This window comes from Pelophylax lessonae (assembly GCF_965119305.1).
Source record: "Pelophylax lessonae genome assembly, chromosome: 4".
In the NCBI taxonomy this organism is placed as follows: domain Eukaryota; kingdom Metazoa; phylum Chordata; class Amphibia; order Anura; family Ranidae; genus Pelophylax; species Pelophylax lessonae.
Window position 1 is genome coordinate 583717507 of NC_138771.1, and position 17574 is coordinate 583735080.

The 17574-nt window shown below is 44.2% G+C and overlaps 1 protein-coding gene across 2 annotated transcripts in view; it reads left to right on the top strand.

Annotated features, from left to right (window-relative positions):
- TECR (trans-2,3-enoyl-CoA reductase) overlaps positions 1-17574 on the top strand; it is a 92942-nt gene that overhangs the window by 13453 nt on the left and 61915 nt on the right. The window contains exon 2 of one of the 2 annotated variants that reach the window (XM_082255793.1): positions 17442-17492. In XM_082255793.1, the coding sequence (XP_082111919.1) occupies positions 17442-17492 (51 nt within the window). Of the gene's footprint in view, positions 1-16874; positions 17493-17574 lie in introns of those variants that run through there. The other variant, XM_082255792.1, reaches the window with a different exon arrangement.

Sequence of the window (17574 nt, forward strand, 5' to 3'; positions counted from 1 at the left end):
GCCTTTCTCCTGCTGTCACGGACAATCGTGAGTGAGCGGCGGACATCGGGTCCGCCGCTCACACGCACGGGAGGGTGCCTCTGGCGGCGCACGCTCGCTCCCCAGAGCCTCATAGGCTAGTGACGTACCGGTATGTCACTTTGCCTGTGAGGGGCTGACCGCCGCAGTATATGTACTTGCGGTGGTCGGCAAGTGGTTAAGAACATTTTTTTTCTTTTATACTATAATTGTTTTCATGGTCCTCTTTCTTCTTCTGGGTCTTTCTATTGTTTTGGATCGTGCGATCTTGTTGGCTCAGTTTGTTTTAGTGCGAACACCATACTAATTACATGAAAATCATTTGTTCAAATATCAAACCAGAAAAATTCTCATTCCTGTTTCTTCGGACACTTTTTGTCTGAACTATCATGGTCCGATGTTGGAAGCTGTGTACTAAAGATTAAATTCTCAAACAATCGCTCCTGACTGGTTATTTTCATCCCATTTTCTCATTGTGTACACTAGGCATTAGTTTTACACGTAGCATACAGAGCTGATAATCTGGTGCCCCGTAGAGCAAGTCCCTGTCCCTGTCCCCTAATACTCTTATCACCTTGGTGTAGCAATAAGGATTGTCGCCTCACCATAGGGTAAAGTCCTGTGATAGCAATGCTGATTTTTTAATCACCCCAGTGTCAGTGATTCTAAGCTGCTTTTTAAATGCTGCACGGCAAGTTGTGTTGCACAAAGTGGCACATAATTGTCAAGTGGAAGGAAAATGATAAATGGTTTTCAAACTTTTTTACAAATAAATATTCAGCCCCCTTTAATCTGATACTCCTAACTAAAATCTAGTGAACCAATTGCCTTCGGAATTTACCTAATAAGTAAATAGTCCACCTGTGTGTTATTTAATCTCAGTATAAATACAGCTGTTCTGTGAAGCCCTCAGAGAGGTCTAAGAACCTTAGTTAACAAACAGCATTATGAAGGCCAAGGAACACACCAGACAGGTTAGGGATAAAGTTGTGGAGAAGTTTAAAACAGGGTTAGGTTATAAAAAAAATATCCAAAGCTTTGCTTTGAACGTCTCACAGAGCACTGTTCAATCCATCATCTGAAAATTGAGAGTATGGCACAACTGCAAACCTGCCAAGACATGGCCGTCCACCTAAACTGGCAGGCCAGGCAGGGATAATCAGAGAAGCAGCCAAGTGGCCCATGGTAACCCTGGAGGAGCTGCAGAGATCCACAGCTCAGGTGGAAGAATCTGTCCACAGGACAACTAGAGTAAAGGAAAAAAGTATTTACTATCCTGCTGATTTTGTACGTTTATCCACTGACAAATGATCAGTCTATAATTCTAACGGTAGGGTAATTTTAACAGTGAGAGACAGACAAACAAAAAAACAGAAAAAAAAACGCATTTCAAAAAAGTTTTATAAATTAGCATTATAATGAGAAAAATAAGTATTTGATCCCCTTTCAATCAGCAAGATTTCTGGCTCCCAGGTGTCTTTCTATACAGGTAACGAGCTGAGATTAGGAGCACTCTCTTAAAGGGAGTGCTCCTAATCTTAGTTTGTTACCTGTATAAAAGACACCTGTCCACAGAAGCAATCAATCAATCAGATTCCAACCTCTCCACCAGGGCCAAGACCAAAGAGCTGTCCTAGGATGTCGGGTACAAGATTGTAGACCTACACAAGGCTGGAATGGGCTACAAGTCCATAGCCAAGCATCTTTTGTGAGAGGGTGACAACAGTTGGTGCGATTTATTCGCTAATGGAAGAAACAAATTAACTGTCAATCTCCCTCGGTCTGGGGCTCCATGCAAGATCTCACCTCATGGAGGTTTCAATGATCATGAGAATGGTGAGGAATCAGCCCAGAACTACAAGGGAGAATCTTGTCAGTGATCTTAAGGCAGCTGGGACCATAGTCACCAAGAAAACAATTGGTAACACATTACGCTTTGAAGGACTGAAATCCTGCAGGACACGCGAGGTCCCCCTGCTCAAGAAAGCACATGTATAGGCCCTTCTAAACATCTAAATTATTCAGAGAACTGGGTGAAAGTTTTGTGGTCAGATGAGACCAAAATCAAGCTCTTTGGCATTAACTCAACTTGCCATGTTTGGAGGAGGAATGCTGCCTATGACCCCAAGAGCAATATCCCCACCGTCCAACATGGAGGTGGAAACAATATGCTTTGGGGGTGTTTTTCTGCTAAGAGGACAGGAAAACTTCACTGCTTCAAAGGGACGATGGATGGGGACATGTACCATCAAATCATGGGTGAGAACCTCTTTCCCTCCAGCCAGGGCATTGAAAATGGGTTGTGGATGGGTATTCCAGCATGACAATGACCCAAAACACATGGCCAAGGCAATTAGGGAGTGGCTCAAGAAGAAGCATATTAAGGTCCTGGAAAGGCCTAGCCAGTCTCCAGACCTTAATCACAAAGAAAATATGTGAAGGGAGCTGAAGGTTCGAGTTACCAAATGTCAGCCTCAAAACCTTAATGACTTGGAGAGGATCTGCAAAAAGGAATGAGACAAAATCCCTCCTGAGATGTGTGCAAACCTGGTGGCCAACTACAAGAAATGTCTAACTGCTTTGATTGCCAACAAGGGTTTTCCACCAAGTACTAAGTCTTTTTTTGCGAAAGGGTTAAATACTTATTTCACTCATTAAAATGCAAATCAATTTATAACTTTTTTGAAATGCGTTTTTCTGGACATTTTTGTTATTCTGTCCCACTGTTAAAATAAACCTATCGTTAAAATTCTAGACTGATCATTACTTTGTCAGTGGGTAAATGTACAAAATCAGCAAGGGATCAAATACTTTGATCCCCTCACTGTATTAGTCCTGCACTCCACAAATCTGGCCTTCATGGAAGAGAAGCAAGAAGAAAGCCATTGTTGAGAAAAAAAGCTGAAATAAGTCCTGTTTGCAGTTTGCGAGAGGCTATGTGGGGAACACCGCAAACTTGTGGAAGAAGGTGCTCTGGTCCGATGAGACCAAAATTTAACTTTTTGGCCTAAAAGCAAAACGCTATGTGTGTGGCAGAAAACTAACATTGCACATCGCTCTGAACACACCATCCGCACTGTGAAACATGGTGGTGGCAGCATCACGTTGAGGGGATGCTTTTCTTCAGCAGGGACAGGGAAGCTGGACAGGGTTTATGGGAAGATGGATGGAGCCAAATACAGGACAATCTTAGAAGAAAACCTGTTTGAGTCTACAAAAGACTTAAGACTGGGGCAGAGGTTCTCATTCCAGCAAGACAACAACCCTAAAAGAACACAGCCAGAGCTACATATTCAGGTGTTATAATGGCCCAGTCAAAGTTCAGACCTAAATCTAATTAAGAATCTGTGGCAAGACTTGAAAATTGTTGTTCAGACGCTCTCCATCCAATCTGACAGAGCTTGAACTATTTTGCAAAGAAGAATGGGCATCCGCAGCAGTAGAGACTGCTGCCATGTGAATCTAGCCAAAGATGGGAGTTCAATTTGCTTTAGAAAGATTTCCTCTCCTTTCCTGTTGTGTCTCTAGGACAGGAAGTGACGGGAAATCATCCTGTAGGGAGAAAGTCATCAAACAATAACCCAATGGGGGTTTTGAAGGAGTTGTAAAAACAGAAGGTTTTTTTATCTTAATGCAATAAGATAAAAAAAAACCTTCTGTGTGCAGCTCCCTCTAATGCTTACCTGAACACCATCCTTGTCTAGCGATGTCCACGAGTCCCTTGGCCGTCCGGGACTATTCCTTCTGATTGGGTGAGAGACAGCAAGGGGAGCGAATGTCAATCAAAGTCATTAGCCAATCAGGAGAGAGAGGGGGCAGGGCTGAACAGCAGCATCATGTCTGAATGGACACACCAAGCTGTAGCTTGGCTCGGGTTCCCCCATAGCAAGCCACTTGCTGTGGGGGCATTCAACAGGAGGTAGGGGCCAGGAGCACAGAAGAGGGCATGCTGTAAGGCCTCCTGCACAATGGGCATAAATATTGCTGCTTATACAGGCATTTGTTTTTTTTTCTTTGTCTGTAGAAGTAACTCTGTTAGCCTATTGTTGTGATTTACTAAAACTGGTGCAGCTCTGTATAGAAACCAATCGGCTTCTAAGATCAGCTTGTTCTGTTAGGCTTTGACATAAATAAATAGCTGGAAGCTGATTGGCTTCTATGTAGAGCCGCACCAGATTTTGTACTCTCCAGTTTTAGTAAATCAACCGCATTGCGTCCATGCACATTTGGGTGTAGTAGAGGAGCATTTACTGGCTGAAAAAAACATCACAAGTGCATTTTTTGAGAAGAGCTTTCTGGCATAAAAAAACGCCTGACACATCTAATTTTGTTTTTTCTAGTATTTTGTGAAAAAAACTGTTACAAACGATTCTAAATGCACGTACAATGCGCTCCATAGGCATGTTTTTTTCTGCCAAGAGTTCTGGCATTTTTGCTGCCACCTAGTGTGCATGGACCCTAAGGTTGCATTCACAATATTTTTCATGAGGTGCATTTTAGATATATACTGTATATGCTTTCTGTGTTCTCATTTATCCATGTAGAAGGCTTATTTTCCATCTAAGACAGGGGCCTCCAAACTTTCTAAACAATGACCAGTTTAATGTCCTTTAGACCCTACATTAAAAAAAAAAAAGTATTTGATCCCCGGCTTATGTATGCCCACTGACAAAGAAATGATCAGTCTATAATTTTAATAGTAGGTTTATTTTAACAGTGAGAGACAGAATAACAACAAAAATATCCAGAAAAACACATTTAAAAAAGTTATAAATTGATTTGCATTTTAATGAGTGAAATAAGTATTTGATCCCCTATCAATCAGCAGGATTTCTGGCTCCCAGGTGTCTTCTATACAGTAACGAGCTGAGATTAGGAGCACTCTCATAGGTCCCTTTCACACGGCTCCGTTCCGTCGACTGAGCCATTCTGCTCAGCAGGGGATTGATCCGCTGATCCCGCTCAGCAGGCGGATGACAGCTCAGTTTCCGCTCTGTTTGTGGAGACGGAGGTGTCAGATCCCCGCTGTCCCGTATGGGGGAATCGGATGGGAATGGACCGCCTGTTCGTTCTCATCCCATCCAATCCGCCACACGGATGGAAAATAGGGTTTCCTTCTGTCCGAATTTGACGGACAGGATCGGATGTCAGCGGACATGTCTCTGCTGACATCCACTGCCCCATAGAGATGCATTGGGCATCCGTTCAGATCCTCCCGAAAAACTGACAGGCGGATCTGAGCGGTTCGCATGTGTGAAAGGGGCCTTAAAAGGAGTGCTCCTAATCTCAGCTCATCTGTCCACAGAAGCAATCAATCGGATTCCAATCTTTCCACCATGGCCAAGACCAAAGAGCTGTCCAAGGATGTCAGGTACAAGATTGTAGACATACACAAGGCTGGAATGGACTACAAGACCATCTCCAAGTAGCTTGGTGAGAGGGTGACAACAGTTGGTGCGATTATTTGCAAACAGGAGAAACTTAAAATAACTGTCCATCTCCCTCGGTCTGGGGCTCCATGCATGATCTCTAGGAGTTTCAATGATCATGAGAACGGTAAGGAATCAGCCCAGAACTCCTCGGGAGAATCTTGTCAGTAATCTCAAGGCAGCTGGGACCATAGTCACCAAGAAAACAATTGGCAACACACTACACAGTGAAGGACTAAAATCCTGCAGAGCTGGCAAGGTCCACCTGCTCAAGAAAGCACACGTACAGATCCGTCTGAAGTTTGCTAATGAATATCTGATTGATTCAGAGGAGAACTGGGTGAAAGTGTTGTGGTCAGATGAGACCAAAATCGAGCACCATCCCCACCGTCAAACATAGAGGTGGATACACTATGCTTTCAGGGTGTTTTTCTGCTAAGGGGACAGGAGAACTTCACTGTATCAAAGGGATGATGGACAGGGCAATCTTGGGTGAGAACCTCCTTCCCTCAGCCAGGGCTTTGAAAATGGGGTTGCGAATGGGTATTCCAGCATGACAATGACCCAAAACACACAGCCAAGGTAACAAAGGAGTGGTTTAAGAAAAAGCACATTAAGGTCCTGGAGTGGCCTTGCCAGTCTGCAGACCTTAATCCCATAGAAAATATGTGGAGGGATCTGAAGGTTCGAACTAGCAAACGTCAGCCTCGAAAACCTTAAGGCTAAGTTCACATGTAGGCGTTTTGGGGCATTTTTCTGCTCTAGGATCAGCTCTCAAAAAACTCCCAACAAGACAAATCCTATTCATTTCAATGGCCCCTGTTCACATCTGAGCATTTTGACGTTGTAAACCCATGAAACTTTTTTTTTTTTTTGCAACCTGAAAGACAAACACATAATGAGCTAGTATTCACGAAATGAAATACTTACCTTAGAACGAGCCCCCGCCGTGCCGCCCGCTTACCTGTATGACGGACGACATGTCCAGTCGCCCGTCTTCCGGGATCGCGGCCTTCCGGCCATCTGATTGGCCGGAGCCGCGTTGACGTCACTCCCCATGCGCCGGTCACGGCACGGGCGTCGGTCACGGCACGGGGCTCTGAAGAAACGGCACCAGTGGCCGTTCCTTCAGAGTGCATGCGCCAGTGACGTCACTGGCTTCATGTAAGGTAAATATCTCCTAAGTGCATGTTTAGGAGATATTTACAGTACCTATAGGTAAGCCTTAATATAGGCTTACCTATAGGTACAAGTTGTAGAGGAGGGTTTACTTCCTCTTTAAGCAAAATGCCCAATGCTCAAAAAAGTACATGAGCTTCTTTTTGGGCAGATTACAGGCGGTTTTATTTTTCTCCATTGGTCACTTGTCAACCTAAAAACGCCTGATAAAACGCCCATAAAAACGCCTGTAAATTGCAACGCCAAGATGTGAACGTAGCCTAAAGACTTGGAGAGGATCTGCAAAGAGGAATGGAACAAAATCCCTCCTGAGATGTGTGCAAACCTGGTGACCAACTACAAGAAACGTCTTACCTCTGTGATTGCCAACAAGGGTTTCTCCACCAATTACTATGTCATGTTTTGCGAAGGGGTCAAATACTGATTTCACTCATTAAAATTGCAATTCAATTTATAACTTTTTGAAATGCATTTTTTCTGGATTTTTATTGGTTCTTTCTCTCACTGTTTAAATAATCCTACCATTAAAATTCTAGACTGATCATTTCTTTGTCAGTGGGCAAACGTACAAAATCAGCAGGGGATCAAATACTTGTTTCCCCCACTGTAGGAGGGCTGGACTGTGGCCAGGAGGAGTGGAAATTTTCCAGGCATCGTTGGTAGTAAAGATCACCACATTTGGTATTAGGAGGAGGGATAGCGCTCTATAGTTGGTATCATAGGGAGGAATAGTGCCCCATTATTGGTGTCGGTGGGAGAAATGAGGTCTCCTATGAGTGAGAGGAACACTGCCCCAAGGGCCAGATAAAGGCAAGAAAAGGGCCGCAGATTGGAGACCACTGATCTAAATGATGGGATGAAAATAGTGCAAATTAAATGATACAGCAAGCAGGATATTTCTTAGACGTATTAAATCCCAAACCAAAGATATAATATATTGCAGCGTACCAATTACTAGATGTGGTGGCTGCATTCGTTTTCTTAGGCGTTTTCCCCTCTGTTCTTACCTGTTGATCTAGCCAGTAATACAAGTCCTGTATAAGAGTGCCCCCCACTCTGGATGAAGAAGAACAGGGGGCATCTTCAGAGAGCAGCATTATCAGTCTCGGGGGAGGGGAGTGTTAGATGTACTAGCAGATTTAAATACACTAAAAAAACTGAAGCCAAATTCCAGCTCACACTTTGTGAGCAGTTATAGCAAACAGTTTTTTGTTCCTTTTGGGGTAAATATTTTACATAAATAAAAGCTGATCATTGTAAGCACTTCTGTCATTGATATAGTTTGTCTCATCCCTGTAACTGCTACATCTGCTGGACAGCATGTTCTTTTGAAAAACAACAGACTTACTGGCTGGATCAGAAGATACAAATAAAAGAACGAAAGCCTAAAAAAAACTGCTACAGCCATCACATCTATGAGGCTACATGCACATCTTTGGCATTGCTATTACAGGCGTTTTTATGGGTGTTTTTTCAGGGGGTTTTATGGGCGTTTTTGCAGGCGTTTTTAAGGCGTTTTTTGTGCAGGCGTTTTTAGATTGAATAGAGACCAATGGAAAATCTGCCCAAAAAGAAGCTCCTGTACTTTTTTGAGCGTTGGGCGTTTTGCTCACAGCGTCAAAACGCTCAGATGTGAAAAGGGGCCATTGAAATGAATAGGATTTGTCTTGTTGGGCGTTTTAAAAGCTGATCCTAGAGCAGAAAAACTCCCCAAAAACGCCCCAAAATGCCTACATGTGAACGGAGCCTAAAATGATAAATGTTTAACCCTTTCTCTAACAGGTCCGTACGTCTTATGGACCATACAGCGGGGGGTATTGCACATAATCCGATGGCTGCAGCCACCTGGATTGTGTGTGAAATGAACAGGCAGCCTCCTGCACGTCGGGTGAAAGCTTTCGGGCACTGGTGCTGCCCGATTGCTCACGCACCCCTGGTACTGACACCCCCATGCACCCTGCTGTGCTTACTGAGCTCTACTTGCCCATCTGCGAGCCAGGGACCGACATGGTGGGTGCCAGCGGTTGTGGGAGAAGGAGAAAAGCGGACACACATCCATTCTCCCCTTCTTGCAGTGACGTCACTTCTGGATTAGCATCTAGGTACCCCCGGCTAGCTTAGCTAGGAAGGAATGTTTTGCAATGCAATCTGCATTGCAAAACATTCAAAGGAGTCCAAAGGAGACATGCTGGGTCTTTTAGATCTCAATAAATAGAACCTGTCACCTGTCACCTAAAAATAATCACATAGGAGACTTTTAAAAATTTTTATTTTTTTTTGCAAAAAATTTAAGTTACACCCAAGCACATAAAATTACCACCCAAAAAGGTTTTAAGGCCCCCCCCCCTCCACATATACACACGTACGGACAAAAACACATGCGTCAGGAGTGCCTACGCATGAAAACGTTGATTGCGATACACATGTTACATATCGAGATGAGAGCAATAATTCTAGCACAAGAGCTCCTCCGTAACACTAAACTGATACCTATAGGGGGCCGTCTTGTCATTTCACGGGTGCACACAAATAAGGTTTGGCATGTTTGGTGTCTATTTACTCGGTGTAACCTCGTCTTTTATATTTTTCACCAAAATTTTCCTTGATCTTTGCGGTATTATCGTGTGACAAAAAGTTGGACCTTCCACGATTTTATTTTCTAGGGTGTCTGCTTTCAGAAAAATATATCATGTTTGGGGGTTTTACATCATCTTTAGGGCTAAAATGATTTTTTTAAACAAGTGTGCAAAAAAAGGCAAACACGGCTATGGCAGCGAAAAGGTTAAAGCGGTAGTAAACTCTTAATGACAAAAAAAAAAAAAACCCCTGCAAGACAAAGGCATGAGCTACTAGTAATGATACTACCTCATTATGAATTACTTACCTTAGAACGAAGCCCCGACACGGACCCCCGGACACCGCTGTGGGAGCGGACATGATCCCACGGCGTCTCTTCCGGGTTCCGCGGCTTCCGGCGCTATGAGTGGCCGGAGCCGCGATGACGTCACTCCCGCGCATGCGCGCAGGAGTAATTTCCCGGCAATTCCCGGCAAGGAACTCTGAAGGTCCGCCGGACCTTCGGAGTGCATGCGCCGCACTAGTCAGTGGCTGCATGCAGTGGTAATATCTCCTAAACCGTGCAGGTTTAGGAGATATTGTACCTTTATTATAGGCTTACCTGTAATTAAAAGTAAAAAAAAAGCGGGATACTACCGCTTTAACCACTTGCCGACTGCCGCACGACTATTTACGTCGGCAGTCAGCCCCTCACAGGCAGAGCGACGTAGGGCTACATCACTAGCCTGTAAGGGTTTTGGGAGCGAGCGCGTGCCGCCGGATGCGCGCTCCCGCTTGGTCACGGACCCCCCCCGCGCGTGTGCGGGTCCGCCGGCCACTCACGATCGTCCGTGACAGCGGGAGAAAGGCAGGCAGCTAGTGTAAACAAAGCCGCCTGTCAGTTCTCCCTGTGTAAGAATGGTGATCAAACGGTTCTACTATGTAGGACCGTTGATCATTGTTCTTACACACACAGCCAATCACAGTTAGAAACACGCACCTAAGACACACTTAATCCCTCCCTCTCCAATACAGTTAACTCCTTCACTGCCAGTGTCATTTTTACAGTAACAGTGCATATTTATAGCACTGATTACTGTAGTAATGTCACTGGTAACCCCAAAAGTGTCAAAAATGTCAGTCAAGGGTCCGATCTGTCCGCCCCAATGTCGCAGTCCCCCAAAAAAAATCGCAGATCGCCGCCATTACGCGTTAAAAAAAAAAAAAAAAAAAAACAAAAAACAAAAAAAAAAAAACCAACAAAAATGACAATCTTTCCCTTTGTTAGTAAACGCAATAACTTTTGCGCAAACCAATCAAAATATGCTTTTTGCGATTATTTTTATTTTTTATTTTTTTACCAAACATATGGTAAAAAAAAAAAAAAAGTTGGCCTAAAATGTTAAATTTTGATTTTTACATTTTTTTTTTGGGAATTTCATATAAAAAATGTGAAAAATATTGTTATTTTTGCAAAATTTTGTTTATAGCGCGTGATCAAAAAATCGCACAGGTGATCAAATACCACCAAAAGAAAGCTCTGTTTGTGGGAAAAAAAGGACGCCAAATTCGTTTTAGGTACAGCATCGCACGACTGCGCAATTGTCCGTTAAAATCACGCAGTGCCGAATCGCAAAATAGGCCCTGGTCAGGAAGGGGGTAAAATCTTCCGGGGCTTAAGTGGTTAATACCGCTTTACCACACTGCATGGAAAATGAAATCTGAAGATAACCTTAAGCTCACCATGGTACAACCTGAATGTACAATCTCCTTTAGATCTACCAACATTATTGTAGTGCAAGAGCCTGCTTGTCTGGAAATGGATGGATTGGGTATATTGGTTGGTCTTCATATTACATAGTTTTGGTAAATCTAAAGTTGATTGTACAAAGATTTTATGGTCAGATTGTAATGTGTATGGTGACCATGGGACTATTTGTTAAAGGGTGATTTCACCCTAAAGTGGTCTTTCAGGTCTTGCACAGTCCGGTGGGCAGTCACCCAATAGCTTTTTATTTCTCTGGTCGTGTGATCTCCCTGCTCTAATTTCTAGCTCTGTTCTGCATTCCCACACGTCCCGCTCGCAGCGCAGGTGTTCGCGTCCCTCCTGTTGCCTTCCCTGAAATCTAAATAAATGAAGAATCCATCAGGGAGAGCTGAGACTGCTCATAATGACTCTGGCAGATGGACAGACTTGAGAATTCAAGTGCAGAGATCTCACCATCGGAGTTCCTGAGAGTCATTCATCAGCAGATGAGCCACCTAACCATAAAATATCAGTTTTAGGTGGAAGGACTATTGAATACAGAAAAGAGAAAAGCCCACTAAACGCAGTCCTGTAACTATAAAGTAGTAGTGTAGTGGGCACTGTCTCGGGTACTCACTGTGCTGGTGGTCCTCGCTCTGTAGTTGGATGTTACCTCCTGCTGTTCGGTGTGTAGCTCAGTATGTGGAAGTGCTGTAAACGCCTTTTTGACATTATGCTTGTGTAAAGCATCCCCCAGCTACTGTCCTGATGGACGCAGAGAAGTTCTGCTGCCTCTTCTGTGCTCAGAGTGGATATTAGGAAGCCTCATTTGCAGAGATGATTAGGCATGTCGTGGGTGGAGTCCTTGCCCAAGCCACTCCCTCTCCTGTGCAGAGCATCTCTTCGGCACACTTGGCTAAGCCACTCTCTGCCGTGTTTGAAGAATATCCCTAGATCAACACCATCCCTGAGAATGTATAAGAAGTTTCCCAGCTGTTCTTGTCACCATCCACTTCAATTTTACTGTGTCCACGGGAATAAACTTGGGGCTCATTTACCCTGCTGTGTCCAACTCCAAAAATAAAAATAGTGGCCCATTTTGAAGTATGATATATTTTTTTTTAAGTACATTGGGAGATCCATAGATGCCAATTGCATCACATTTTGATGCGCTGGCAACGGGTATTAATCAGCCTTGATCAATGACTGTTAACCCTGTCCACTCTAAGTTTAACCACTTTACCACCGGAGGATTTTGCTGTCTTACGTCCAGGCCACTTTTTGCGATTCGGCACTGTGCGACTTTAACTGACAATTGCGCGGTCATGCAACGCCGTATCCAAACAAAATTTACGTCCTTTTTTTCCCACAAACAGAGCTTTCTTTTATTTGATCATCTCTGCGATTTTAATTTTTTGCGATATTAACCACTTGCCGACCGCCGCACGACTATCTACGGCGGCGGTCAGCCCCTCACAGGCAAAGTGACGTAGGGCTAGAGGCGCGCTCCCGCACCCCACCCCGCGCGTGTGACCGGCGGACCCGATGTCCGCCGGCCACTCTGCGATCGGCGGGGGAGAGGTAGAAAGTCAGGCAGCTTGTGTAAACAAGCTGCCTGTCATTCTCCCCTCTGTATGAGAGATGATCATATGGATCTACTATGTAGATCCGTTGATCACTCTGCATACAGCTGAAGCCACAGCCAATCACAGTAAGAATCACGCCCCTAGGGACACACACAGCCCCTCCCTCTCAAATAAAGTTAACCCCTTCACTACCAGTGTATTTTTACAGTAACAGTGCATATATATAGCACTGATTACTGTAGTAACCCCAAAAGTGTCAAAAATGTCAGTCAAGGGTCCGATCTGTCCGCCGCAATGTCGCAGTACCGCAAAAAAAATCGCAGATCGCCGCCATTACGCGTTAAAAAAAAAAACAACAAAAATGACAAAAATCTTTCCCTTAGTTAGTAAACGCAATAACTTTTGCGCAAACCAATCAAAATACGCTTTTTGCGATTTTTTTTTTTTTACCAAACATAGGTAGCATAAAACAAATTGGCCGAAAATGTTAAAAAATTTTGATTTTTACAGTTTTTTTGGGGGGAATTTCATATAAAAAAAAGTGAAAAATATTGCTATTTTTGCAAAATTTACGCTCTTTTTTTGTTTATAGCGCGTGATCAAAAAATCACACAGGTGATCAAATACCACCAAAAGAAAGCTCTGTTTGTGGGAAAAAAAGGACGCCAAATTCGTTTAGGTACAGCGTCGCACGACCGCGCAATTGTCCGTTAAAGTCACGCAGTGCCGAATCGCAAAATACCCCCTGGTCGTTTAGCAGCCAAATCCTCCGGGGCTTAAGTGGTTAATAAAAAAAGCGACAATTTTGAAAAAATAACAATATTTTTCTACTTTGACAGATAAAAAATATCCAATATATTCAAATTTTGTCATATATTTAGGCCAAAATGTATTTAGTTACATGTCTTTTGACAAAAAAATTCTCAATGAGCTTATTTTTAACCACTTTAAGATTTTACCCCATTCCTGACCAGGCCATATTTTGCGATTCGGCACTGCGTTATTTTAACGGACAATTGCGCGGTCGTGTGACGCTGTACTCAAATTAATTTGATGTCCTTTTTTTCCCCCACAAACAGAGCTTTCTTTTGGTGGTATTTGATCACCTGTGCAATTTTTGCTTTTTGCGCTATAAACAAAAAAAGAGCGACAATTTTGAAAAAAATAACAATATTTTTCACATTTTTTTTTATGAAATTCCCCCCCAAAAATATAAAAATCCAAAATTTTTTTAACATTTCAGGCCAATTTGTTTTCTGCTACATATTTTTGGTAAAAAAAATCGCAATAAGCTTATTTTGATTGGTTTGCGCAAAAGTTATCGCAGCTACTAACTACGGGAAATTTATGTCATTTTTATTGTTTTTTTTTTTTTTTTTTAACTAGTAATGACGGCGATCTGTGATTTTTTTTTTTTTTTTTTTTTTTTTTTTTTTTTGCGGGACTGCGATTTTGCGGCAGACAGATCGGACCCTTGACTGACATTTTTGACACTTTTGGGGTTACCAGTGACATTATTGCAGTAATCAGTGCTATAAATATGCACTGTTACTGTAAAAATGACACTGGCAGGGAAGGGGTTAACTTTATTGGGGAAGGAGGGGTTTAGTATGCCCCTAGGGGCGTGTTTCTAACTGTGATTGGACATGGCTACTGGTGTAAGAACAGAGATCAACGGTCCTACATAGTAGAACCGTGTGATCTCCATTTTTACACAGAGGAGAATGACAGGCGGCTTTGTTTACATTAGCCGCCTGCCTTTCTCCCTTCACAGCGAACAATCGCGAGTGACCGGCGGACATCGGGTCCAACGGTCACACGCTCTGACTTGTTAGGGAACAAGCCAGGGCGGGCGCGCTCTCGCCCGCTATTGGCTCACAAGCTAGTGACGTACCGGTACATCACTTTGCCTGGCCGGGGCTGACCGCCGCAGTATATGTACTTGCGGCGGTCGGCAATCGGTTAATCAGCCTTGATCAATGACTGTTAACCCTGTCCACTCTAAATTTAAAAACACATAGAAAATGTGTTCCTAATGCTACCTTTAGGAAGGGTTCACACATATGTGGCCGTGGGTTAGTGCGTGGGGTCTGGTGCTCACCAGTTCAGGTGTGAATCAGGTCAGAATCTTTGCCTTAATTCGCACCTGAATCCAACCTAAAGATACACAGGACCCTTTTTGAATGTGGACCGCGGCCGCCTCCAGACCTGTGTAAATCGGCTCTATTCAGAGTCGGTCACACTTGCCTGACATGCGAATTGGATGGGGAAAACCCGAAAACCAGTTTGCATATGTGTGAACCCAGCCTAACACCTCTATGCACATGCATAAAGCTGACGTTATGAGCGACTGTTGGTGGAACGCAATACCTTTATGGCTTCTAATATATTCTGAAAGCTCTAGAATCAAGATCCATACAACAGTGTTCCAGGCTTTAATGCTTCCTTTTGAGAATCCAACACCAAAAGTAAGTAGATGAGCTGAAGTGGGAACCCAGGTGCAAAATCCTTTGCTGCTGGAATCTCTGAGAGAATTTGGAAGTCACTGAGGGATTCAGTTTTTACTGGACTGAACCTGACCCCTTGTAGAATTTTTAATGGCCAGGGTGGAATTTTAATACACTGGTGCAGAGGTGTCAGACTCGGCTTCATCACGGGCCACATTGCAATGATGGTTACCCTAAAAGGCCAGGTTGTATCTGTAAGATTAGATGTCCAGAGCACCCCCCCCCCTTGCATTAGATTTCAAAAGCCCTCCCACTTTCAAAAGTCAAGAGTCTTCCACCCTCCTTTACATCACTGTGCACTCCCCCTTACCTTGTGCTGCTGCTGGGAAGAAGCTGGGGGCAGAGCTGGGAATTAGAAAGTGCAGGATCTGGAGGAGGACCAGAGCAGGGCCCTATTCTGCTGAATCCTGAGACCAGGGGAGGCAGAGATGAGGGGATACTGCGGTTGCACAGAGGGGTGCAGGATCTGTAGAAGGAGTTCTGTCGTCCTCTTTGCTGCTGACTGCTGAAACTAGATAGGGACTGAGACAAGGGGGTGCCACAGCTGCAGGAGAAGTGCAAGGGCCACATGAAATAGCCTATCGGTCCGGATTCGGCTTGCAGGCCTTATGTTTAACACGTGCACTAGTGGATGTGCTGTAGGGTGTGCCTCTTGGGCCGTTCCCTGGGTACCCCCTAAAAGATTGGTTAGGATTTTAGCCATTGGATTACCACTATGCCCCATGAGCGCATACTCAAAAGACCACCTATCTGTGAGGGCTCAGCGTGGAGATCTTTCTGGTTCCCAATTCCCTTTTGTTAGGCAGCCTTATTGGTTTCCGGTTTGTTTAGCCAGGGACATGGCAAGGATTGGTACACAACCTCAATAGACCAGTGAAATGTGTGACTCGCCTGCCAGCTCCTTGGGAGTACGTCCAGTTAAGGACAGGTGCTCATGAAACCACTGGTTTGATTCACACTGGGAAATGGGGGGGGAGAAAGGTTGAAGGCGAGGTCTTATTCTTCGCAAGCAATCTAGCTTGGCACACTAAAATGAAAAATAAGCCTGGTTATTCAGTGTTATTACTGGAGCCTGACCTCCTTCAGCTGTCGGGGGGCATATCTCGTAGTGAGGTACAGCCACCGTGCTCTGTGGGGTGCTAATCCACTCTGGGATTTGCCATGGTATTCAGTTTAGTCTGGTTAGCCATTGCCAAGTACTGCACAGTGGATGGGTAGATGAATCGGAGACCAGCAGGTCTGTAGCTGTATCTGACAGGAAAGGGCATATAACTGTTGTGGTGCTGTGTTTATAATACTTACTGTCACCAGTGGGGCAAGTCTTCATTGTCTTATATCTGTCTTTTTCATAAGTGTCGTATATTGGGCTGTCCAAGTGTGTGCTTTCTCTTTCCCTCTCCCTCTCTCTCCCTCTCCCTCACTGGGGTCTCATCTCTGTTTCGTGTTGGGGAACGGCCTAAATTTAGCATCCTGGGTCTGAGCCCAGATATTTGCTGAGATCAATGAATACCAAGAGTCAACCATAGAGGTGTAGAGAGACATCTTTGCAGAGAGGGGGGCCAAGGGTGCAGAGTAGCCGGAGGACATCGGGCAGTGAAGTGGGAGAAGATAGGTGAAGCGTAGATAATGGGACATCCTGAGCACAGAGACAGAGATCAGGGATGCTGTGTGCATTTCTGGTTTGTTTGGTGGTCTTGAAGTGCAGGTATCTGGCTGGAGTCGCTGTGTGGGGTCTTGCCGGCTAGGTGCCTCATGGGAAGTGTAGAAACTGACAGATGTGAAATAGCCTAGGGAGTGATAAATATAGAGATCTGCTTCATATTACATCTGGAGAGCCAGGATAGAGCAAGACTTCCAGGGGGAGAGGATTAGAAACATTTGGAGGGAGAGAAGAGACGGAACATGAACTGGGGATTGACTGCTCCGCATAGTTAGAGAGTTGAAGACTGAGAAGAGACTGCGAGTGAGAAAGGGAGGGACTGGATGGAAAACGCTTCCCTAAGAGACTGACGTATCGATCAAGGCCAGGACAGAGGGATGTCTTTTATTACTACACCTGTTGCAAAGACAGCATCCTGGGAGAGACATCTGTGTTGAAAGAGAAAGCATGAGACTGCTGAGATAGCAGAAAGGTTGCTGAGGTAGTAATCTCTGAATACAGAACGATCGTGAGAAACAGAGGAAGGCTAGGGGATCATAGTAAGGCAAAAGCAGGAGTGAGATCTTGTTGCTCAGTATTGGGTCATCTGAAGAGAGCAGTGTTTGACTTTTTCCAGACAGCTTGTTAATAATGGATATAAACTCTGTAGTTTCGGAAATAAGCCGTCCCAAGGCACAAAATGGCAGCCCAGCGACAAGTAAACGTACTAAATCATCAAAGAAAAAAACTCCTACTAAACGTGCTACTGTTTATTTTGAGGTGGAGATCCTGGATGCCAAGACGAGGGAGAAGCTCTGCTTCCTGGACAAGGTAAGGAACCACGGAATGATTGAGAGTTTGACAAATAAGAATGTGCTGGAATAGAATTTGGATAGGAAGGAAAAGGAGAAGA